Raw genomic sequence first — 26,390 nt, 5'->3', positions numbered from 1 at the left:
TTGTGCCCCATTCTTTGGTAAGCTAATAAATACACAACCAAACATACCAGTATCTGTGCACATGTAGGCTTACTCATACTAATTTAAACACCACAAATAGATGCCTAAGAAATGCATAAAAAAACACTGTCCACAGAACAAAATGTGAACAAATGTTTGATGATTAATAACGTCCATGACAAAAAATCAATTGCTGTAATTTTAATTCAACATTCATTGCATAAACAAAAACAAACGCTGTCCAAAGAACAAAACTTGAACAAATATTTGATGATTAATAATATCTATGACAAAAAAATCAATTGCCATAATTTTGTTAATTATGTACATCTGTATAAACATCTGTACGTCCAGCACTTCCAGGTTCTACATCAGAATGCAGACTCAGTATTGGCCAAAGCTGTAACATTTGAGCAGTACAAGGCATGCAGGAGTCGGCCAATAATGAGCCGGCGTTCTGATGTAGAACCTGGAAGCACTGGCTGTAAACAACATAGCAGAAAGACAGGGGAGAGAAAATATTGTTGAATAAAGTCATTTTTATTTTTTTATGCATGTCGCTTCATAACATTAAGATTGAACCACTGCAGGCACATTGACTATTTTAACAATGTTTTTACTACTTTTCTGGACCTTGAATGATGGTAACTGACCCTTCGCAAAGACCCGCCCCGCTTAGTTACTGTTGTTTTGTCCGACAATACATGCTGTTGTCACACCACTTAGAGGGAAAAATACATTGCGGAGCAAAGAGGACACTGACAACACGTTGATTGACAAGACAGAGCAGGTTACTTATGATATTAAACAAAGTCCCAGCTTTCAAATTGTGTAATTTTTAAAGAAATTCGAACAATAAAAAGTTTTATGGCTCTTTAATGTGCCATGACAGATTGATGTAGCACCTCAGCTCAAGCGGCTCGTGAACCGATCATCTCTTCCTACTAGTTAATTTGTGTCTCAGCTTTCCTGTAGCTCAGTGGTTAGAGTGTAGCACTAGCAATGCCAAAGGTCATGGGTTCGATCCCAGGGATTGCACATACTCAGATATAAATGTATAGTATAATGCAATGTAAGTTGCTTTGGATAAAAGTGTCTGCCAAATGCATAAATGTAAATGTAATTTATAGCATCAAATCAAACATGAATGAACATGAGAAGGAGTGTTGTTTCAAATGCAGAAAGACAATACACACCATTTTTCAAGTTCAAGTCCACTGAACTCCTGACTGCTTTGTTGGACAAAATGGTGGATCCGGCATTATGATTGGTTAGATCGCTTGTCAATCAAACTCCCGGCGAAGGGTCAATTACGTTGCTTTCTATGGGAGATAAAAACCTTTTGGATTTCATCAAAAATATAATTTGTGTTTTCTGGAGATGAACGAAGGTCTTAAAAGTGTGGAACCGCATCAGGGCAAGTAATTAATGACAGAAATTTCATTTTTGGGTGAACTAACCCTTTAAGTTCAACCTACTACAATCAAATTTTGAGTTCACACAACTTTTTTCTTTTAAGTACAATGAACTTTCATTAATATTTGAGTGAAATTAATTAATTTCACTGTTCATTTTTACAGTGGTGTCAACACCACGATGCAGCATCTCGTTCCCCTTCTCAGGACACCAGTGTTGCATATGCAACCTGAGACATTTCTTATATTTGATTTTATTGTATATAGTAAATATAAACCATGGTAAACAAAGTGACGTCAAGCCTGAGGCCAGATCAGTGCATCTTAAGAGGTTAAAAGAGGAGATAAAAATGTAAACATGAAAGGTTACAGTTTATTTTGATAGCCCACTTTAGACATTCTACTAACTATAAGTAACTTTGCATGCCAACCAACTCTAACTAAAGAATATTAGTAGACTGTTAGACTTGGTTAAGTAGAATAAGTTGACATGTAGTGCAAAGTTACTTATAGTCAGTAGAATGTCTGTTGGGGGACCATTAAAATAAAGTGTTATCAGATATTAAGCAGACAGTCTACTACTCTAATGACTGGTAGGTGACATTTAGTTGCAAAGTTACTTGTAGTTAATAGAATGCCTAAAGCCATGCACACACTTAACGATTGTAAGGCCTATTATGAATATAAATTGATACTTATGACTGATCGCGCTCAAACGAATCCAATCAGAGAAAGTTCCGTTCAGTCGGCAATTACAGTCAGTGTTCAAATTCTGTGTAAGTATTTAAATCTGCTTCAGTTGAAGAAAACAATCGCTGTGTGTTGAGCACAGTCTTAGAATGTTTTAGCTATTCGTTAAAGGTACAATTTGTAGGACCTGCCACTAGAGGGCGCACTACCAAAACAATAACAATCGTGTGGTTTGATGACGCTAAGAAGGTGCATGGAATGATGGGATTTGTTGTCTTCTACCCAACCGCTGACGGCCATCAATCAGACGGAAAGATAAATCATGGATTTAACGGATGAGGTAAAGTTTTATAAATGTATAAACTATGGATCAGACGCGTCCTCGCGTGGGTCTAGATACGCGATGCCCCGTTTTGATGTATATGCCCCATAATACTAATCGTGTTGATCGTTATAATGGCATACATTTTCTGTAAAGATACGAATCAAAACAACTCAAATGTCGAGTAAAACACAAGCAAGATTGGCATCTCTTTATAGGTGAAGTTTGTCGCGAAGCTCTCTCCATCTAGAAAATGCAACACCGATATTGATCCTCGCTCTTTCTCTCCTCTTGTCCCAAACTCTTCTTGGGTCGTTTGGTTGGCCCGTACGCTTACGTTTGCGGGAGCTGTCCTTGTCGACAGAACCAGCGGCAGATGGTAAACAGTAATTATGTCCATAAATAAGTAACACAATCCACCATAAAACGTGCAAGAAGTAAATAAGGAACAGCTTGAAGCAAGCTAGTGGTTTGCTGGACGCTAGACACTACTTCCGCATTTGTCCACGACACTGTTGTCATGTGGTTTCTACGTCAGTAAAGGCGGTAACAAAGGGTAACTGACGTCATTGACAGGCGACTGCACTGCCCCGTGTCACTGTTTAGAATGGGAATTTTCTCATGATTTACAAGTTGAAAACATTAGAGATATTGTTAGTAATCAGCTGGACAAAATATATAACACTAGCCTAGTGGTTTTTGGATATTTTACTGCAAATATCTTACAAATTGTACCTTTAAATGTGTGCCCGGCTTAAAGAGGATTATCAAAATAAAGTGTTACCACATGAAATATTAAATCTACTACCCTCATTGAACTGTCAAAATATCATATCAGCAGTGGGGGCTTTCTAGAATTTTAATCTTATAGGTGGGCTTGGCCCCCTACCTGGCACGAGCTGATGTGTCTCAGAGGAATATTTCTTGATACAAGTTTGAGAATCTTGACTAGGCAACAGTCTTGACTGACAATGTTTTTAAATAAATTAAAATAGCATCTGTCTGCCGGTAGATGCAGTATATGTCAGTAATGGTGGCATATGTGATTGCATTTTAATGTTTTAATTTCACTGGAACTGAGAGTTTTTGGATGAGGAATAGAGAAGTGGAGTCTGAGAGTTGTGTGACTGAGAGTTGTGTGCAGGGGCTTTGCTGCCCTATGTCACCTATGACCGTGTCTGCCACTGCCTAGAGGGAAAAATAATACTTAATGTAATGAAGTTGTTCTTTTTTTATAACGATTGGGAGGATTCTGAGTGAAATAATCACAAACAGCTACTGCTGCCATGAAAGGAGATGTCATAATCACAGAAGGGTGTTGACAGTTAATCACAGATTTTTAGGAGAACAAAGGCCACATTAATCTGGATATATTTGAAAATAGTGTTTTTGTTTCAGAAAGTTAACAAATACAGATACAAATACATCTAATATGCAATGTTTTGCCACAGGACAGCAATTGCAAGTACATTTTTCTGTCTTATGTCTGTGTGGAAGGCCAAATGTTAAGAGAAAATTTTCAAATTTATCCGGATTAATGTGGATGTAGCCTTAAGGCCAATTCACACTGCACAGACAAATGGCAACAAACACGAACAAACAAGTTGGTTATTGGATTTAGAATTTTATGAAAAATAACTGCCATATTCACATTGCCTCAACAGACTCAGAAAAACGCTGATTAAACATGTTCAGTCGGGTGAAAAACAAACCCTGACCAGCGGCAACAGTCGTCGACAGGGGTAACACACTGATCAGACAAAACCCATCAAACGTGCTTGTTTGCATTTGTCTGTGCAATGTGAATTGGCCTTTAGTGCACCTGGCTAATTTGGAGCATTTGTTTCTGAACCTGGTGCATTTTCTCCCTTAGTTTGGTTCATTTAGGCATATACGAACACAGCAGTTGCGCTCGGATCCACACCAAAACAATCGCTCCAAGAACTAGGTGGTCTCAGCCCGACTGAAAACGAACTCTGAAGCGGTTCGGTTGAGATGAGAAAGCAATCTGACCCAACGGACCAACGAACCTTGCGGTATCATAATTCACAACGGGAAATGCGTTACATAAAATGCAGCAGCATATTGATGGATGACGCAGATGAACGTAAACAGGTGAAATCTAACCAATAATAGGATGTTATTGGTTAAACACATTTTGGTACGCTTAAACAAATTTTGTTACGCTTTGAAATGTTGCCTTGTGAAAGTGAACCAAACCAAGAAGAAAATGCAATATTGTAGTAAATGAAGCTACAGGTCTGAAAACGCCCTTAGATGAAAGACCGGGGAGCTGAAGCCCCCTTAAATAGGGTATAGTAACACCTACAACCAATGAGTACCACAAAGTAAGTTTGTCTTTAAAAAATCAGGCATACCTCAGACAGTTTCAGATCTGTTTGCTGGATAAACCAAATGAATTCAGTATCAAGCATATCATCATATTTCTTGATTATTTACATTTAGTCTCTCCCTGACACTGACTTGCTCCAAAAGCTCAGCCAAATTGTGTGCAGGTGCTGTTACTCCATGGCAATTTGAAAAGCCATTATTATAATGCCACAACTTCCTCAAACAATCAATTCTAATTCCCTTGGTGACTATCTCACTCTGCCATGCTCGTGCACAGCTCACTGCTCATTGGCTGCCTCTGGTTAACAGGCAGGCCAGTAACACTGCAGACATGACTTTTAGATAATGGTGTGTGAGTCAGAGTATCTCAATTTTTGGTGGAAAAAAAATAGCAGTCAACTGTTCAGCAATGTTTAAAACTCAAGTCTTTCAGTCTTACTATGTCACCACATCACTAGAGTAACAGAGTAAAGAAAAACTGGCATATGTTTGAAGCTTATCCTTGTTTATATGCTTTTTATATGCTTCTTATATTTTATATGCTGATTTGGTGCTCAAGGTCACAGCTGCAAATGATTGTGCTGCTTAATATTTTTGTGGAAACTGTGAAAACATGATTTTTTTCTCCCCATGATTCTCTGCATAAATGTTAAAATGATAACAGCATAAATGAACATTATTGTATTGTCATTATACAAGTAAAACTAATGTTTTATTTTTTTATTTTTTTATATATATATATTTTTTTAGTACTACATCTTTTCCAGAAGGAAATGTGTGCATCTATTGATGTTACATAAAGGAAAGAAATAAGCCTTAACTATTGCTTGGGAATCTGGGACAACAATTCTTAAAGTTATTAGTAGGAAATACTGCTCTTTCAGGAGGAACTAAGTCAGCCAAGCAGTAACTGGCATACAGATGGCATAACATTTTTTTCAAAAATAGTTCCCTTCTTACAAGTCAATTCAAGATGTTCAGCAATGAGTCACATTTAGCAGATGTTACAACATAAGTTCTGAATTAAACACCGAACGTTTCAACCTCACCTGCAAATGCTTCAGCTATGAAACAGACTTCACTAAATGATAGTGATGTGTTGGTTTTATGGTGCGTTTTCCTATATTTTGACTGTAACAGTTCAGCTTTGACAGACAGTTTTAGGAATAGTAATATTATTTGGGTTTTCAGAATCCATAAATCTGTGGCGAATCTGGCAAACACAGTTTTGTTTTTCCAATCTTGTAGAAAAGTCATGCCAGCTATCATAAAATAACACAAACAGAACAACAAACAAATACATACAAAAAGGACCTTCCAGAATCATTGGAACCCTTGATACATGTTCAATTCAGTTGAAAACATATGGTTATTGCAAAGCTGGCCAAAAATCAGAGATACCCATGCCCATGTTCATGTAAGATTAGAGAACACAAGTTAATGAGACATAAGGCTATAGACATTATAGACATTATAGACAAAAAAATAATATAAAATAAAATAAAAAATAGAAAATGTGTATTGTCCACACAGCAAGGATCACAGATGGACAATTGCGGGTGCTTTTAGCATCCTGGTTTCAACAATCCTGCAACCTGTAATTAAACACCATCTCCATGCCAACAAAACAATTGGAAGGTTCGCCAGAAGAAAAACTCTTAGCTCTTGCCAAAGTAAAATTGTAAATGCCAAGGATTTTCTGTTGTTTAAAAAGTAAATTGCCTAACACAATTAAACTAAAATGACAAATACACAGCTATCTGCCATATAGGTTTAGTTTTGGTGAAAAAGTATAATGTCATGCAGACAATAACCGAATCTCCTTGTGAGGTCTGATAATTTGGTTTTCTTAATAAAAGAAGAAAAAGAAGCAGATTCAATTCCTTAAATTCCAGATATTACATCAACATCTGTATACCAGTGCCAGCAGGCATGAAATGTTTGTCTCACATGTATACATGCATTATTTCCTTATTATACTACGGGGGCTGTTGAATGCTTGAATCTGATGGGTCGACAAATGTTCTATTGGTGTGTAATTATTTTCAAGGAAACACGTGGCTAAAGTAGTTCCAGCCAGGTCATGACCGCATTTCAGGCAGCGGCTATTTGCACTAAGTCACTAAGTGCAAAAAGCGATAGATGCTATTTACGCTAAGTGAAAATAGCATATTTTCTTAGCAATAGATACTATTTACATTATGTGCAAATAGCTGTAGATGCTATTTACACAAAGTGCAAATAATACTTTTGAAGTGACAATAGCAGCATTTTCTTAGCAATATGCTATTTACACTAAGTGAAATTAGCAATATATTCTATTTACACCATTTAAAAGTAACAGTTCTTTGCAATAGCCCAAGTGTAAATATTTGTTAGATGCTATTAATACTTATAGTGCCAGATACTATTTGCACCTCAATATTGTTGTACACTAACAGGATGCAATAATAACATAGAAATAATTATATTGATTAAAATTATTAAATGGATGCCGCCTTGTTGGGACAATAAAGCCCTCCCTACCCCTAATCATACCCAATAAAATAAATGCCTTTCTGATCTGATATGTGATGGGAAAAGTAAGAAGACCGAGTTCGGCAAAAGGAAGATTCAAACTCGGTTCGATCGCATCGAAAGCTACTTCCATGTGTCATACTCTCTATGGCCTACACTGACGTTGAACGTTGCACATCTTTTTCATTCTTGTGTGGCCCAACCAGACATCGGTGGCCAGAGTTAGTGTAAATAGCCTTTGCCAACAAGACAGGTTATTTACACTTAGTGTAAATAGACACTCTGTTTCAGTTATTTTAAAGGTTCTTTCTACCTCCTTACAGCCTACAACAGCAAAAGAACAAAAACCACAACGACACTGACCAAGCAAATAAATATATTCAAATAATATATCAAAATATATTACTTTTTTTTTTTTTTTACCTTCATGTAAAAATCACAGTGGGTTCTACAAGAAAATATTTTATGTCAAATGTTTGGCTGACTAAAAAGTTACAGGGATACAGGGAATGATACAGGGAATACCTGCATTAAAGGACTCAGCAATGTTCTATAACAGCAATGAGTGTCCACCTATGTTCTACATGCATGAGTGCCTAGTGACCCAGATCAAAGGTAACCTTAAATAATTTTACCTCATAAAAGACTAGATTTATCTTAATGGTTCAATGATCGGCAGATAAAGACCACATGCATTTTTCATCACCTTCTCTGCAAATAATTGCAGTGCAATGCATGGTAACTGCAACTAAACCCTAAACTGCAGAACACAGTCAACTTTGTGTCTGCTGAGTCAGGGAGTTTAATGGGGTCTGCTGGGGAGGGCTAGAGCTGGGATGAATGATTCAAAGAATTCTCAATGCTGAAAAAACAGACACTGTTGTTGTACAACTCTTGGGTGCATCATGCATTACTAACAGAGTCTTTTCTGCGGAGTATATATCAGAGGTCTCAATACACACAATATGTGCTTTAGTACCATGTCCTGCAAAGAGCAACAAATTCTTTTGATCTGTCTCAGTCAGAACTATTATTTTCAGTGAATTCAGATACAAAACATGCATTCCAATTTAGGTGAGAGATTGCATTAAACAATAAAAGCTCATCTCAGGCAATTCATGCTTTCAGGTATTTGATAATTCACCAATGAACATGACCTGTGCAATATAAACTCTAGTAACGTTAATATGTATAATAATGAACAGTTCTCAATTGGACACTTACCATTATAAACACTAAGGTCAGCAGCCTAATGTGCTTTGGCTGTTCACTCACAGCATCAGCGCCACATCATCTTAATTCCTGCGCTCCTCATTCAAACACACTATTATTCCAGCACACAAACCTTCTTGAAGTTCCTCTCATCTTAACTGGACCATACGTGAGATGCATCCAAAGTCAGATTCTTTAGTGACTTTCCCTTGGTTTATTCTTCAGTTTCCAATGCATAGTCTCCAAACTCTCAGAACAAAGCTCTGATCTCTAGCAACACGTTGCAGGAGGATGGTGGACTTGAGAAAAGAGAAAAGAGAAAGCAGAGTGGAGGTTTGGAGAGGAATGTGCTGTGTAACATGAGAAGAGGCTTTAAAAAAAAAAAAAAAAAAACATGCTGAGGAGATTTATTGTCCTGGGCTGGGCGCTTCTAGAGTTTACGCCGTATTGCTAATGCACAAATGTTGTATGTGATCTTCATTTAATATTTATATTAAAAAAAATCCTCATTCAGATCTCATTAAATTTACTATGATAATTAATTTCCATCAAAGTAATTACAACTAGAGTTAATGTTGTTATAACATTTCTGTTGCAGTTAGCCTCCACTGTTATTTAAAAAAAAAAAAAGAGAGAGAACAAAATGATGAAATGTTCCAAAACATTGTTTGAAGGAGATCCAATATTAATAAATTATGATTTCACTGTACTAACAATAATTGTTCTTAAAATGGGGAATTACAGGAAGAAATGTAGGCCTTTGGAAAACACCAAACTTGAATTGTACAAAGACATATTCATTATTTCACATTTTGTGCCAGGTCCTCAAAGATTATGTTTAGAAATTATTTATTGAACCTTGAGAACTGATTTTGGGATTATACTGTCCTCTTCTGGTTAGAATGGTGATTTACAGTATGAGGGAAGATTATACACCAGGCTAGTGCATGAGGCCACTAGTGTACACTTCACTTTTTCTCTTATTGTAAAATGCCCCCTTGTTGAGGAACCTAATGGGCCTCAATGAAAAACCAAAGACCTTAAAGATGGCAGAGTAGAAAGATGCAATACATGTTTTCTGATTGTGAGAGAATGGATTTTTGGTGAAGTTTGTGCAAGACTAAAACTAAAACCATAAAAAAATATATATATTTTTAATTACTTGTAATTAAAAAAAAAAAAAGTTAACTGAAAAAACAAAAACAAAAAAAAAATGTAGCATTTACCATTTTCATTTAGTTTAATTTGATGTACTAAAATAACTTCTGTTATTCTGAAAATTCTGTCATTACTCACCCTCATGTCATTCCAAACCCATAAGACTTTAGTTCATCTTCAGAACATGAAGATCTTTTTGATTACAGAATGCTGTCAGATTTCACAATTATGCCAACCAAAATGGTACACTTAACCGGTACTGGCCTGAGACCGGGTACTGAAACTGAGCCGGCACTGGGCCACAATCACAGCAACACTTAGCCGGTACTAGTCTTGTTTGCTAAATTAAAAAAAAAAAAAAAAAAATATATATATATATATATACTTGCACTTACTCACATTTTTGTGTGTTCAGAACAACTTCTAAGATATGTGTATTGAAAACCCCTTCCAGTTTTTAAATATAACATTTTGAATAATTTGTTTTTCCACAAAATTAAATTGTTACCTTAAAATCCTTAAGATGGCATCTACTGCCAACTTAATATTTTACATTGTCCTTGCCTACTGTTACGTGTAGTGTGCGCAGGAGAGATGAGGCAAACACAGAGATCCACAAACAACAGGGTTTTAATGATAATCCAGGAGAATAATACAAAGTAGCACACAAGGCACATCAACATAACATTAACAGAACGGACAGGGAGTGAAGGGAGTGAGACCATTATAAAGGTAGTGCTGATGAGGAAGTCCAGGTGCAGGTGATCCGTGATGATGGGGAAAAGACGAGGGAAGTGAGTGCAGGTGTGGAAACAGGAGGATGATGGGAAATGGAGTCTGGGAGACAAGGGATCTGTGACAGTACCTCCCCCTCCCGGTAGGCGTTTCGTCGGGGGGGTTTCCTGGAGACCTCACACTGGTGCAGGGAGAGGGACGGACATGATCGGAGGTCTCCAGGATGAGTCTATGAGTCCAAGCCGCCATGGCGGGTCTGGAGACGAGGGCGGCCATGGCGGGTCTGGAGACGAGGGCGGCCATGGCGGGTCTGGAGACGAGGGCGGCCATGGCGGGTCTGGAGACGAGGGCGGCCATGCGGGTCTGGAGACGACTGTTACGCCATGGCGGGTCTGGAGACGAGGGCGGCCATGGCGGGTCTGGAGACGAGGGCGGCCATGCGGGCTGGAGGAGGGCGGCCATGGCGGGTCAGGTGAGCAGAAACCCCACCCACATGTTCCCCACACTCCCCCCCCCCTCGGGAAAGGAGAAGATTCGTGGGTTGGAGTGGGCTTGTGGGCGGCGGAGTGGTAGGAGCGGCAGGCTCGGCGGCTGCTGAGACTGGAATGCCGGCGCGGCTGCTGAACTGGAGAGCCGGTCGGCTGCTGAGACTGGAATGCCGGCTCGGCTGCTGAGATGGAATGCCGGCTCGGCTCTGAGACTGGAGATGCCGGCTCGGCTGCTGGACTGGAATGCCGGCTCGGCTGCTAATGGAGATGCCGGCTCGGCTGCTGAGACTGGAATGCCGGCTCGGCTGTAGCTGGAGATGCCGGCTCGGCTGCTGAGACTGGAATGCCGGCTCGGCTGCTGAGACTGGAGATGCTGGCTTGTTGGCAGCTACTGGAGCGGCTTGAAGAGGGGTCCAGTCCATCCCCTCATACACGATAAGAAGCCCCTAATGGTACCGGAGTGGGCTCAGCGGAGTCTGGAGAGGGCTCCGTAGAGACTGGAGAGGGCTCTGAAGTCTTCCTCTCCTCCTCCTCCTCCGCCCTCTGGACCCAGCGGAGGTATGTGGGTCCAGCAGGACACAGGGGAACAATTCACTGGAGGGGTACGTGGAGGAAGACGGAGGCTGACGAACTGGCCAGGCCGACCGTGTTTCTGGGGGGGACTGGACGAGATGAGCACCTAGAATCCTGAACCTCTTCAACAACGAATTTGGAGCCATTTAAACACAAAATTAAATAGTATTGTTTAAGAAAACAATCGTCAGGTTCATCAAAACGGATCGAGCTCTCGTCCAGTCCGTCCAAAAACAGGTCGATTAAACGAGCGTCTGACCAATTCGTCAGATAAGCTAACTCTACGAACTCCTCCACATACCTCTCCAGCGAATGTCCCACCTGAAAGAGCCCAATAAGACGTTCCGCTGCCGACATCGGAGTGGGAGGCACGGGAGGAGCTGAAACCTCAGAGAGGATAAACAAACCCATGCAGTTGGTTTGGTGGATCTCCAGCGGTATTGGTCCGTTCTTCTGTTACGTGTGGTGTGCGCAAGAGAGATGAGGCAAACACGGTGATCCACAAACGACAGGGTTTTAATGATAATCCAGGAGAATAATACAAAGTAGCACACAAGGCACATCAACATAACATTAACAGAGAACGGACAGGGAGTGAAGGGAGTGAGACCATTATAAAGGTAGTGCTGATGAGGAAGTCCAGGTGCAGGTGATCCGTGATGATGGGGAGAAGACGAGGGAAGTGAGTGCAGGTGTGGAAACAGGAGGATGATGGGAAATGGAGTCCAGGAGACAAGGGATCTGTGACACCTACATGTACTTATGCATGTCAACTTTACAAAAATTAAGGGTTTGGCCCTTACACTGTTTTTTTTGTTTGTTTTTTTTTTCGTTTTTTTATGGCATCCCCACCTACTAACCCAGGAGGCTCCTCAAGTAAGTGTACCCTAAAAGAGGAACAGATTGACAGAGAGAGAGAGAGAGAGAGAGAGAGACAAAAAGGGGAACAGACAATGACATGTATGGTTAGTCTGATCCCAGAAATCTCAGACTGATAACACACTGAATAGTAACTCTGATAAATGTTAACATTTGTAACATACCTTTGGTAGAATTTGTTTGCTTTCAGGCCCACTCTTTTCTTCCCCCATCTCTGTCTGGAGCGAGCTACAGCCATCTTTTGATGATCTCTTCATCTGATGCACTGGCAGTACTTGCATTTCTTCACACTGAAAAAAAAAAGAAGAAGAAAAAAAGATCAGTTCGCATTACTATAGACATTACTTTCAACATCAACAAAAAACTTCTTTACACTGCAAATTTGGAACAGAAGTTGCATCTGACATGGCATTTATGCTTATTTACACAGACTATTTAACGCTGTTCATGTACATGTATTATTGCTCCTGATAATAGATATCATTACTGTGGTGGAGAAAAAGCATGTCATATTCTGGCTTCAGACAAAGCAATAAGAATCGTTTATGAATTTATTAAAAATTAAGACTTTACATTGGTTAGATTAGTAGCTGGTGTCCTGCAGAGTGTAGCCAGAGATTGTATATAATAGGGAGATAAGAGGGTCTGTATATCTTACCATTGGAGAAAGCGTAACGGCTAACTTAATCACGTGTGGCACCTCTCAGCGTATCGTGTAATGGCAGTGACATCAGTCGCAACATTCCCTAGTCTGCCTTCTCTTAAAAAATACATTTTTATCAAGCTAAAATCTACATATAGTTCCCAATGAAAGTATTGTTTAGTGTAAAACATGCTGAAGATTAGTGAACAGGCTGTCGATTAATTAAATGATTAGCTATTTCCCCACAAAAGCTCTTTAATCAGCATAGTGAAGCCTCTCATCCATTGACATCCATTCAAAAAAAAAGCCTCTGGTCTCCTTCTCTGCGTACCGCCAGGGGCAGGGCGTTAGAATTAGTCATTACGGTTTTTTTGACTAAAGGTTGCAGGCTTGCCTTCCAGTGGCTCCAACCAGCTCCAAAACACCTACGTTTTTAGTAATCCTGGAGACTTTGATTAGCTTCAGGTGTGTTTAATTAGGGTTGGAGCTAAACTCTAGCACTATGTCAGCCAACTCACAATTATAGCTTTATTATAAATAAACATTATTTTGATATTATATGTGTAGAACGGTTTATTATAATGATATTATATGTTAGATTATCAAAGTTTTACTCACCATGGTAGCAAGTTCTTTTGGTCTTCTGGCAATTAGCAGCACAAAAAGTCCGCCAGGTGTCGTCATTAGATGTCAAAGTCTTGAAACTTATATAGCAGAAATAATGTTAAAGTTCCCTTTAACCACTTTAAGCTTGTTTCATTATATGAATTAAATCATTAATTTCCAAATGTAGTTAGTTAAGAAAAAAGAGAATGTGGGGGGAAAAAAGGGGGGAAATAAAAAAAATAGGAATAAAAAAAATAATAAAAAAAAATAAAAAAACACCAATAAATATCATAATGTTGACAGGGAATTACGTTTAAGTGTAAGGGTCACTGCTACATGCAATTTACCACAATGTAAAAGGAGACCCACCCCCAGCATTCAATCTAATCTTGTCCGGGTCTGTGTGGCCGTATCTCACCCAAAATCAGACCAGCCCTTATGATCCGTAATCGGGTCGAATGTGGTTAAATGTGTCATGTCTCTGTGCAAATCGGGCCAAATCCGCACATGCAAAGCCTAGCCAAATCTGGCAACCATTACTGGGCCAGAGCTGGCTCACTTTTGGTGAGCCGCAGCCAGAACACAGCCGAAACTCAGCCGACACTCAGCCGCAGCTGACCCGATTGCGCTGGCTACTAATAATATTTCAATGAAAATAACATTGGTGCAAACTGGGCTCACACTGATTTTTCAGTAATTATGTAATATTTCAATAAATAAAACATTTTGGACTAAAAACATCTTTAAGGGATGTGGCGTTCTGAAATGAGGAGGCAAACAACGACCTCAGTTTTTTAAAATTATTTAAATTTTTTTATAAATCAAATGTAAATTCATATCCATTACTTTTAATGTTGTCACATTTTCCTCGTTAAATGAACATTACATTATATCAAAAAAGAAACCAAATACAATTCTATTTTGCATTTTTACAGTAACAATGTAACTAATGTTCTATTTATTAAAACCACATCATCAAGTTAGTGTTTAAGCATTTTTACATTTATTCCAAAATAATAATAGTGGCAGTAACAATTTAACCCTCTATGATACGCAATATGATATCAATGAGGAAAAAAAAAATATTTGTGGTATTTTTCCTGCTTAAAATTGGACACTATAACACTATCAATAAACATTTTCATTAATTTTTAATTAATTAATTTTTAAAAAAGTTCATTTAAAAGTCTAATTTTTATTAAAAACAAACTAAAATAGACTATTTTGCCTGGAGGAAACACCATACCATAAAGAGTTAAACAATATATTTTTATTTGTGTATTGATTTTCAGATCTTCAGTTCTTTTTAATAGTCAACTGCCTCCTCTCACGTGACTTTCCCCCATTCATTCTCTATTACCCCCCACAAAACCCAACACACACTTTAGGGGCTCTGTTCATTCTCTATGAGCTCAAGGGAGGCACAAGAAACATGGACTCCCACTGTAACTTTACCTGCGGGTGTCGCTGTTGGACAATGTTCCTTTAGAAAAACATGCGACTTGTACAGTTTTTATTGTCACATATTGTAATATTTGTGTCATTTTATTTTTTTAATAAGGATTATTTTCTCATCCTAATTTTTTGAGGAGGCACTGCCTCCCTTGCCTCCTCGGAGGAGACGCCCCTGTTACGTACTGTATAGGTATGCTCTGTATACATTTGTTTAAAAATTCCTACTGTTTCTGAGTGTTGAAAGGCACTATTCTTTGTAAAACTGCTTTGGAACAATAGGTTTTGATAAATTCACTATCTAAATTGAATTTAATATTATTATCATTATTATTTACATTATACATTTTATGGCTGCTTTTCTTATTGTTTTGTTTGTTAACAGACATAACACAGGCAGAACCATTAACAGACACAAATTACCCTAATTAACTTGAAATCATTCCTAGTCTCCCATAATTTGTGTCCTTCATTTGTAATAACTTTAATAGCATTAACATTATTACATCATATAACGTCAAATGCCCAGATCATCAGTTAAAATACCTAGCAATATAATCACTAGTCTTCACTACACTGTCATTATCAACCATAACATTTATTTAGATACTATGACATTTCATCCAAAGACAATGTGCGCTGAAGAGCACATGCAGAAATACATGTATGAGATACATAAGGCATGATGCTAGGGATGAGACAAACATTAGATACAATACACAATCAAAACATTATCATGACCATAGTAAATACTTTTACTGTATATAAGCTAAAACCTTTACTTTGTCTTCAGTGTCTTTATTCAGATCCACAGTACAAGAGCTTGCCACTGTATTCCTGGACTAGAAAGACCTGTGCACCCCTTTTTGGATAGAATGACATTTAATACAGGTTTTAAACACATTTGGAGTTCACATCAGGTGTCTTTTTTTTTTAACCATAGCACCGCTAGACATTCAAGACCTTCAGGTTCCAAAATTAAAATCCTTCTCTAGCAGGTGCATCTGCATTGACACATCAGCATCTTTTCTGGTTTCCAAAACCTCCCTAAGTGGGACACTAGTCCTACAGGTGAGAACTCAGTGCAGTATAGATGGGAACTCAGTACAAAAACCTCAATAACAGAAGCGCACCAGAGCAATGACGAGGTATGTGAGGGTGATAATAGTCAGAGCAGAGAACAGAAGGAGGAGTCCAGTGAAAAGAACATTGTTTATGGGTAGCTTGATGATTTTCCCTTCGGCTGGGATCATGTTGGAAAGTGCAAGCATGTAGCCAAGGGACCAAGCTATACTGGTCTTATTTACCTATGAAACACAAAGAGACAAATGAAGAGGTCCAATTTAAAGCACCATTTTGGACAGAGCTGATTTGCAGAAATTTCACATTATAGTCATCCACTGAATCTTGAAGTGTATGTTCCTTAGAAATCAGGTGCTCAGAAATGCATTTGCTGTGAAAAGGTTTAAATGAATATTTCATTTCAAATAAATGTTTTCACAGCAAATATGCCACTTACAATGGATGCAAATGGGACCAATTTTTGGAGAAATTTTGTGGTAATCAACATCATGCCACAAGTTATACTGAAACAATAATCCTTTAATAGATTTTGTACAGTTGACTGGTACAAAAGTTTACTCTTTACCTTTTTTCAGAATTAAAGGGAAGAAATTATGTTAGAAATTGTGAGTGGCCAGAAAATCTTATCCTAAACTGTAACCTTAAACCTTTCTCGTGATAAACATAAAAAATGCAATAGAAATGCATAGAAATGCAATGTACCTCTTTCTGAAAATTGAGATTTTTCCAGTTGTTCGTGTTAAACTTGTAACCATCTGCAAGAATGGTATGCACATAATTTGCAGAGTAGCAGTAGGACTTCAGATGGATGTCACTGATGTTGTTGTTTTGCTTGAGCTAAAGGAGGGGGAGGGGGACATTAAAAGGTAGGTTTATTGATTGTACACATATATAATAAATGTAACACAAAGAACCACAACACCAATTCCTCCCAGTCTATTTATTCCTGCTAGTTGTGATTATGCAGTTGGCTGGTACTCACACTTTTCCAGTCCTTTGAGCAGAACAGATTCATGTTCATGTTGAATGTCTCCATACTTTTGGAACCCTCTACTTTAAGAGCCCAAGCAGTCCAGTAGAACCCTGCATAAGCCTAGGAAAGAAAAATAAGTGCTTTAATAGATCTGAAAGAAATGGTTTAACAAAAAAATTTGTGCAATATAACGCAGGCTAGATGTCATAACATTTGGTCACAATAACATGCAAGAAACATGCAAGTTATTAAGGTTCATTTACACCAGGGGTGTCAAATTCAGTTCCTGGAGGGCCACAGTCCAGCAGAGTTTGGCTCCAACCCTAATTTAACTAGCCTGGTAATACCAGACTCTGCTACTTCACTTTGCTTCGTAGACAGAGTCTGGAATGGCATAATAGAGAAGTGTTTTCTCTCTCGCTAGGGGACGCTTGTCTGAAGTTTAAAATCATTGGTTACCCGTAAGCCAATCAGATACGTTTAGTTATGACGTATGTTATCCGCCTGTACAGCCGCATCGAAGCACAGACATCATGCATCGAACTCAAATCTATGATTGAACTTCCACTGTAAACCTGTTGTAAACACATGATGATGTGAGCGAAATACCGGAGTGAACATGGCTGTAAACGACTTTTGCAGATTATGCGAAGTTAATGCATCCCGAAGTTTGCATCCCGTGTCTCGTTTCCCATTTCCGCGGTCGTTTCGGTTTTCGATTTCTCTAACCTACAATGTAAAACTCGGCGCTTAGCATCTACGTCACGGCTCTCAGCCCGCCCTCTGTTCGTTGATTGGCCCGGCTGTTTCCAGACCGGTGGCAAACACAAAGCTCTGACGCTGTATCAGACTGAGTACAGAAGCGAAATGAAATTGAGCGGAAGTAGGAAGTCTGACGTAGTCAGGCTATAATTTAACACGCCTGAATAAGCTAATCGAGGTCTTCAATGAATTCTCGCGTCTCGCCAGAAGATGGCGCTCACAGCTGAATCATCCATCCAACCATTTTTCAAACCGTTGGTCCAATGTGAGTACAGCATAATATCATACAGGCAGGGCTTGACATTAACACCCGCCAACCCGCCAAATGCGGGTAGATTTCAGCTGTGGCGGGTAAGACAGCCACTCCCACTAGCCACTTTGGCGGGTTGAATATAATTTCAGCCTACAGCCAAATGAAAAATAGCCAAGATCGTCGTATCACAAAATTACAATTCAGTCACAATTCTTTATTGATTAACTTGCGGTTAGTGAAGGCGGGATAGGCGGAATCGCGCTGAATGACACAACAGAAGCGCTCGCGTGCGCGCTTTCTCTGTCGCGCGCGATCAGTTCTCCTTGCGCCTGAATACACGCACACACGGATGTCAAAATGCATCGTGTGGAGTATCTCGCGTGAGTACAGTCGGCTATGGCTTACGGCTAAGTGGGTAAAAACTGGATATGTGTCAGTAGGCTATATGACGTCCATGCATTCAGCAGCTCCCAAATAAATACCTGTCTGTCATTAATGTTAATCAAACATCAAAAATGTTAAATAAATGTATACATGTATGCTAAATAAACATATGTATCTGAAAGAAAAAATATATTTTTTAAATTACTATTTGTAATTTGCTTCTAAAATAACTATACATACCTGATATATACAATGTATATAGTCTTGATTTGGGTGGTCAATCTGCATTTGTAAGTTTGAAAGGGTTTTAAATCTTGTAAATCAAGTAAAATGACTCAAAATCAAGTAATTTAAGCATGCCAGAGTCAACTTTAATCATATAAAATGTAATTTCCCAACAGCAAAATTGTGGCCAGTGAAAATGCTGAGTGGCTAGTAACTTTGGAAAACCACTAGCCACATTGGCTGGTGAGCAAAAAAGTTAATGTCAAGCCCTGCATACAGGTATATATATTTTTTAATTGATCATTAAATTGTTTAATTAAGGTTTATACATACTAGTTTCCATGACAGAGTTCAAAATTCCATTACTACTGGAGCTGCCAGTTTGCCAAGTTTCAAATCATTATTAAACGGCAAGCACAAACTATGTAAAAGCAGTAGCCCTTCCGGTGCACTCAATGTCTGAATTCACTCACTCGTATTCATTCACTCCTTCAAGTGGATTATATTAGTGGAGTAATGTAGGGAATAGAGAAGGTATAGGGGGTGATTTCGAACACAGCTCTAGAAACTTCCATGCAGGTGTTATGAAGCTGGCTGGAGCTACACTCTGCAGGACAGGAGCCATCCAGGAGCGGAGTTGGACACATATGACATGCAGGTTTGGAATGACATGAAATTAGGTAAATAATGACAGAATTTTCATTTTTGGGTAAACTGTCCCTTCTTTTAGCTTAACTAAAGAGAAATGCCTACCATGAAGTCTCCACTGAGTGGTGGTTGATAAACTCCATCAAAGGAGCAGTTTTCAGCTCCCTGGCAGGATGTCAGGTCAAAGACACTCCTGACCAAGGCTTTGCACTGTCCAGGGTTACTCTGTCCAAAGAAAGTAATATTTCGCTTTGGGCTATACCTTGAAGGAACTTCCTTTTTTGTACATTCACTTCCAAAAATGTCCTCTGCAAGAATGGAGATGTTATAGCCAGAAGGATAACAGGGGTGTATCACACTAGCCCAGTTGGTGGATTGCTGAAAAGGAAAACAATTCAAAGAGTTTTAGACAACTGAGATGAATTATAAATAGTGTAAATCTGACAAGACCTCTGAGGTGGGACAGGCCAAAAACTTTATTCTAATGAGGGGTTACAGACATTTGATTTGTTGAATACTAGTCACTTTTAATGCTAGGATAATAGTTTATATGATGCATCTATGATGTATCTATAATGCATCAATAGATAATAGTTTATATGATGCATCTAAAGAAAAGTATAGTCCTGTAACTAATTAGTATGAAATTTCCTGGAAGATTTCACATAAGAGCAAATCAGGGAAACATAATGTAATTCATCCCTCTATTTCAATCCTACATTAAATGACTGAAGTATTGACGTGGCTCGTTTGGGGAAATGGTAAGCATAATCTACGGGTTTAATTGCATCGCACAGCATCAGCAATAATGGATTTTCTAAGAAAGGTTTTACACAATTTTGTGATCAATGTCTTAGTATAATTAATGGTGGTGCAAAGCAAGAAGAAACATACAATAATATTCAGTCTAAAAGTACAATATATTCTGTATCTAATGTTTTACTTAATGTATCCTAAATAAAACACATATTTTGGTTGAAGGACCATTCAGAAATTTACTTCAATTACATGAGCATACTGCACCTTTGAAAGTGTGGCCAAAACTCTTTTCTCAGCTTCATTTTTGCCGTAGCAGAGGAAACTGTGTGTGTAGATGTTATATTCATAGCCATAGAGCGAAACCTTAATGATATCTTCTCCTTTGGCATCATCAGAAGTAGCAAAGGCAATCTGGGTGGAGGCTCCGCCCAAGTCCAATGAACCAACTGTCTTAGCCCCATGAGGATGTACCCAGGCATTCCAAAGATTTTTCTATAAAACACACTAAAGTTTAAAATTGTAAAAGTTCAATAAGCTCTGTTGTCCACTTCTGGTTTAGATTCAATATTGTGTCATAAGATGACTGCAACGGCTTGAACGCATCATACCTTTAAGATAACAGGACTCTGTTCTGAATTAAGACATATAACTGGGCTACAGTATGAGACCTTTTGAAAGGTTTCAATTTTCAAACATTTATGCTGTTTAAAAACATACATTTAGGATGAAACTGTAACTAAACAAATTCTGAGATGAAATAATTTAGTTCCAAAGACCAAAATAAAAAAAAAGATTCCATGAACTGACCTCTAGGAAGTTCCCCATCAGGTAGTTGACTGTGATCCAACCATAAAGGCCTTCTTCCTGTCCAGAGATGATGGAAGCATTTTGGAAATTGAAAGGAAGAGAGCTAAGGTAGTTCTTCATGTCTTTCAAGATAGTGTTGGATGTCTCTTCATTTTTCATACTGTGTAAAAAAGATTTGAAGAGGAGCCCACATGGTGTCAGTGTCATGTTTTTTATATATATATATATATATATATATATATATATAGTATAGTATATAAACTCTCCACTGGACAAAAGGTTCTTTATAGAGGAAAAAGTTTCTTTAGATTATAAAAATATTCTTCACATTGGTTGAACCACACAAATGGTTCTTCTAAGTCATCACTTCAAAAACCTTCTTTTAGAACCTTTTTTTTTACCATATTATTTTTGCATTGTCATAACATATAAACACTACGGTTTGTAGTGCAAATAGTTTTACTGCATTTTGTTATTCTTCTAGTTATTAATATATAGCGACTAATGAATCAGAAGAAATAAAGTGGATATTATTTTTATTATATTTTATTGTTTAACACTGTATGATCATCTGAGCTTTTGGTATAATCGCAAAAGGCTCTACTGATACATAAATATGGCTATTTTGCGATGAATAGGTAAGAACGTAAACAGAAAATATTATTAAAAAGATGAATGGACTTTGTTAATATCATTCTTACTGTAGGAGCCTCATCCCTGCTGTTGCCCCAAGGAAGACTGGTGTGGAGTTATGCTGATGGGAGGGAATGGCCTTGGACATCACTGTCATGCAAAGTTTTAAACTTTGCCATGTCTTTTTGTCCACTTCCTCGTCTACACCGAAATCTGAAATTCCTGGGCCTTGAAAAGACACATTACATTATAGTTCGATATGTATATATAGTTCTATAAGTTCTATATGTATATTTTAATGTTAAATGATTATTCTATCACTTCCTACTATTGCTCAGTCAATAGAGTAAAGAATTATACTCACAAACCAAATATTAATAAAGATAAAAGATTTCATCCATTCATCTATTGTTCTTAAGACTCAAAATATCCACAAAAGTGTACATTTTTAATGTTCACTAAAAGAGGTGCTTTCAGAAAAAGTATCTTATCAACTTCATAGGTCACTCTATATGTACCAAAAATTGTATTTATTACTTTTATAAACTGACATTATGTGATTAAATGATTAAATTTAATTAAACAGATAAAAATTATAGTGTGTATAAATATATTTGGTTGCACTTCATTTTGATGGTCTCCTTTAGACATTCTACTAACTACGTACAAGTAACTTTGCAACTTCATGTCAACTAACTCTCAGAGTTTTAGTAGACTGTAGTAGACTGTTAGATGTTAGGGTTCAGGTTAGTAGAATAAGCTGACATGTAGTTATTTATAGTCAGTAGAATGCCTGTTGGGGACCATTAAAATAAAGTGTTAGCAGATATTAAGCAGACAGATGACTGGTAGTTGAAATGTAGTTGCAAAGTTCTTATAGTTAGTAGAATGTCTAAGGCAGACCATCAAAATAAAGTGTTAATATATATTTAAATGTGTATGAATTTGGTAACAGGGTTGCCAGTAACATGGCTGTATGTTTAACCTAAATGAGCAGTCACTCAGTAGAGTTTAGCTAGTATGTCGTTACTGAGGAACTTGTATTTCCAATCAATCAATCAATCAATCAATCAATCAATCAATCAATCAATCAATCAATCAATCAATCAATCAATCAATCAATCAATCAACCAATCAATCAGTCAATCAATCAATCAATTTGTTGGATCAAATTTTCGAATTTTAAAACAATAACTTGATTTAATCCTTACTACAATGGGATTGAAAGTGTGATTTTGAATAATCTAGTCAGCACTTATTTGTTTAAAAATTTAGAAAATGGAATGAGATTATTTACTTGTTTTCAAGTCATAGGTCCAAATGATTTTACAGTTCTCAAAACTTTGAAGAATGTTGCATTTTTTGTAATAGAAGGAAAATCGTATGGTAACAGGGTTGCACACAAAATGGCACCAAAATGTAAGACATTTCACATTATGTGTGAAAAAAATAAAAAAAAATAAATGAAGATGAGAAGTTCAAGTCCTAAGCACGAGACATTTGACGTGTTTAACACCATGCCAAGTTTAATTTCAGAATGATAAAAAAATGTGGGATTTGTCATCCAATGTATACAGTATTCATGGAAATTGCCACCAATATTTCTGAGCTTTTTGTCACTATATAAAGAATAAGCCTCCATATCTTTATGTACACCATCAAAGGTTTTATGTCAGCTGATTTGTACCTTGAACCTGACACTTTGTTGTCTGGCTTACAACCCCAGTGTTGTTTTCTTTCTCGGCAGGCCATTCATAGAGATACACGGTAGTCCTGGATGAGCCTGCATCCAAAACAATACCGTACTAGAAAAGGAAAGAGCAACAGAAGTGAAGGAGGACGTTAGTACTGTAACCATGTTAAAACCAAATTCTAAAGATCTTGCAAAGCCATAAAGAGCTTATTCATTTGCACTGTTCGCAAAATACACTGATGAATAGCAATTTGCCATGGTCTAAATCATGACTGAGTGAAGCACTCAAGAACAGACATGTCTAATTGCCTCCAGCTCTTTTGAAAGAAACTAAACAAAAGCACATTCTTCCATTGGGAAAATATTCAAGGATTCACTTTATGAGTCATCAAAAGATCATGTATCTCAAGATTAAGGATGCAGCATTACTGCATGATAACTCCATGAATGGTGATTATCCATGAAAGTTGTTTTGTGTTTAGGAAAATGGGTTTCCGTTCTGTGTTACAAAAACAGCATTTGTTTTCCCTAAAAGTAACAGGAAACTACATATGGCATGGCTATAATATTCTTTCACCACATTTACCTGCTATTCATCTGTAAATGAATAGTGGCCCATATTGTGATAACATATGTGGAATGTGCAATGTTTGTTTTTCAACACATAATAGAAATATTACATAAACAGAAAATATAAACACTACTCTTTCCTGTATAATTAGAAGGAAAATCAGTATGATTAAATAATATGAATTCATAATTTAAGGAAAATTCATTCTTGAGCACATATTAATTCCCACAAGTGACTGGTAAACACCAAATATGCTTTTATGTCCCTTAATTTTACCTGAAAGGTACCTAATTTATAGGTCTGTTTAATACAGAGATCTTCAACCCTGCTCCTGGGGACCCACTGTCCTGTAGAGTTTTGATCTTGGAATCTTGAGATGATAACACGTGACGTTATATTCGGAGCTGTTCACGTACTTGGACTGGGAATTATGTGTTTCCATGGCACCACTATCAACGCCTAAATGAATCTACAGCAGTCAGGTGGAATAGCGGCCACGTGGTACTCCTGGGAACTTTCAGAAAACTCCCATCTTACAAGCTGTAATTATGAGCTCTATAGGATGTGAACGCTTTTTAAAGCTAGAATCTCAAAACTACAGGAGGTGGCGTGAACGTACCTTTTATCTCAAACCCTAATCAAACTCACCTTATATACCTAATCAAGCTCTTCAGAATTACTAGAAAATCACAAGTTGAAACAGGTAGGATATAAACTTTGCAGGAAAGTGGGTCTCCAGGAGCAAGGCTGAAGACCTCTGGTTTAATAGGATCCCACTTGTACTGTTTGTATCATGCATGCTCAAATTTGATAATTTTACCTTGAGTCCACGGGATATATAAGTCTTCTTATGAGTTTGTACAACTGCTATAGAAATGATCACCGCTATGCTGGCCAGCATAAAGGCGGCGGCCAAAGCTACTGCCACTTTTGCCATCCTCACCTACAGACAAAAAATCATGAACAACTTGCTGCAAAGCTGTCTAAGACGTGAGCAATTGTCTTTTTTACTCTGAATATGATCATAAAATGCATCTTAATTACTCAAGTATTATCTAGTCACTCTGCATTTTTTCTTTTGACAAATCAACCGAGATAATGAATGTGGTTCAGATAACATAATATTTTGAGTTTCTGTTGATTAAATCAATTGCCTTCATTGTATTAACTCAAATTTTTTTATTTCAATGAACTCAAAATTTTAAGGCAACCAGGTAACTTACTTTTTTAAGTTAAACCAACAATTCTTTTTTACAGTGTACTTAATGTAGTACTACTAATTTGTCCTGCTTTACTTCATGCATAGTTACCTATTAATGATGAACCATTATTCTAAAGTGATTCTAAAGTAATTATTATATTTTTTTTTTTTAAATGACAACATAATTTGTGTTTTTGATAGGAACAGGGTTATTTGCTGAGCCTAATAACCATTAAAAACTTTACTTTTTAAATAAGGTCACTCTGAGCATTTGCTTGAAAAAAAAAAAAAAAAAGTACAAGTAGAGACATATACACTTTTGCCATGTTGTAAGATTTAGGAAAGTTTTTCACATTTTGTTAAGCCCACAGGCACTCTGTCAATTGCTGATTTGTTATCTCCTTTAAAAATGACCTAGAGCACACCCAGTTTTGTACCTTATTCATCCAGATATAAACACACACACATACCATCCTGGAGACTTTTACCATAACCATATTATGGTTTCAGTTTCTAATTTAATCAAAGAAAGTGGTTAGCGGTTTGAACTTACAGACTGATGCATACAGTATCTTTAAAAAATAAAGATAAAAAAATAACAGCACAGAAGCTGGATAAGAATGACAACCAAAACACCTTACCATGCCATTGCTATTTAAATTATATATTATTGTAATATGGTGTATTATAATATTTATTATTTAATTTATTAATTTAATAATTGCTCTTTTTTTAGAGATATTGCAGATTGCAGAGACACAAATCAATAAAATTTTATAATACAATCAATTAATCTGAACCCACATTTGTTACATGATCTGATATTACATGATCTGATAAGAAAGCAAATATCAAATACAAAATACATTCATGCTTGTAACAATCATGGCATTAAAATAGTAATAAAAAAAGATTTATTTGCTTACCCCTCTGCGTGAGGCTGCAGTGAGGTGGTCAGAAGATTGGGACTCCTTATTGATCATTCTGTCCAGACGTGCAAGACTGTGAATTTGTAACTGGTTTTGATGTGTGTGAGAGTGTGTGTGTGTATATGTTTGTGTGTGAAAAAGCGTGCTGAAGAGACTGAATGGGAGGGGTTTGGCTGGCACTCCCAATATGCAGGACCTTTCTTTTAAAGTTCATTAAAAACTCCACCCATTCTGAGGGATGGTAAATAAGCAAAAGACCATGCTGAAGAGACAAAATAGGAGGGGCTTGGCTGTTACCCCCAATAAGCAGGTTTTTTCTATTAAAGTTAATTGGAAACTCCACCTATTCAGATGGATGTTAATAAGCAAAAAGGCATTGTCATTTCTGAAAATAATCAAACAATATTTCCAGGTCATATTTAGCTAT

At 37.4% G+C, this 26,390-nt stretch overlaps 2 protein-coding genes across 3 annotated transcripts in view; both read right to left on the bottom strand.

The window, feature by feature from the left end:
* The window catches only part of gask1a (golgi associated kinase 1A), a 40,255-nt gene extending 31,254 nt beyond the window's left edge, over positions 1-9,001 (bottom strand). Inside the window, exon 1 of one of the 2 annotated variants that reach the window (XM_048153457.1) lies at positions 8,521-9,001. In XM_048153457.1, the coding sequence (XP_048009414.1) occupies positions 8,521-8,523 (3 nt within the window). In that variant the 5' untranslated portion in view covers positions 8,524-9,001. The remainder of the gene's footprint in view (positions 1-8,520) is intronic. The other variant, XM_048153456.1, reaches the window with a different exon arrangement.
* Positions 9,002-15,621: 6,620 nt separating this feature from the next.
* Positions 15,622-26,145, bottom strand: entpd3 (ectonucleoside triphosphate diphosphohydrolase 3). The gene is made up of 10 exons (XM_048154167.1): positions 25,961-26,145; positions 24,654-24,776; positions 23,257-23,374; positions 21,638-21,797; positions 20,937-21,096; positions 20,394-20,621; positions 19,476-19,748; positions 17,108-17,218; positions 16,828-16,962; positions 15,622-16,349 (listed from the first exon to the last, which is right to left on the bottom strand). Exons 1-10 carry the CDS (start codon positions 26,015-26,017, stop codon positions 16,158-16,160), a joined length of 1,557 nt encoding a protein of 518 aa, XP_048010124.1. The 5' UTR covers positions 26,018-26,145; the 3' UTR covers positions 15,622-16,157.
* Positions 26,146-26,390: the final 245 nt, after the last annotated feature.

Source organism: Megalobrama amblycephala, linkage group LG13 (assembly GCF_018812025.1).
Source record: "Megalobrama amblycephala isolate DHTTF-2021 linkage group LG13, ASM1881202v1, whole genome shotgun sequence".
In the NCBI taxonomy this organism is placed as follows: domain Eukaryota; kingdom Metazoa; phylum Chordata; class Actinopteri; order Cypriniformes; family Xenocyprididae; genus Megalobrama; species Megalobrama amblycephala.
Note: the sequence above shows the minus strand (reverse complement) of the source record. Positions and strands in the feature narration are given on the sequence as shown.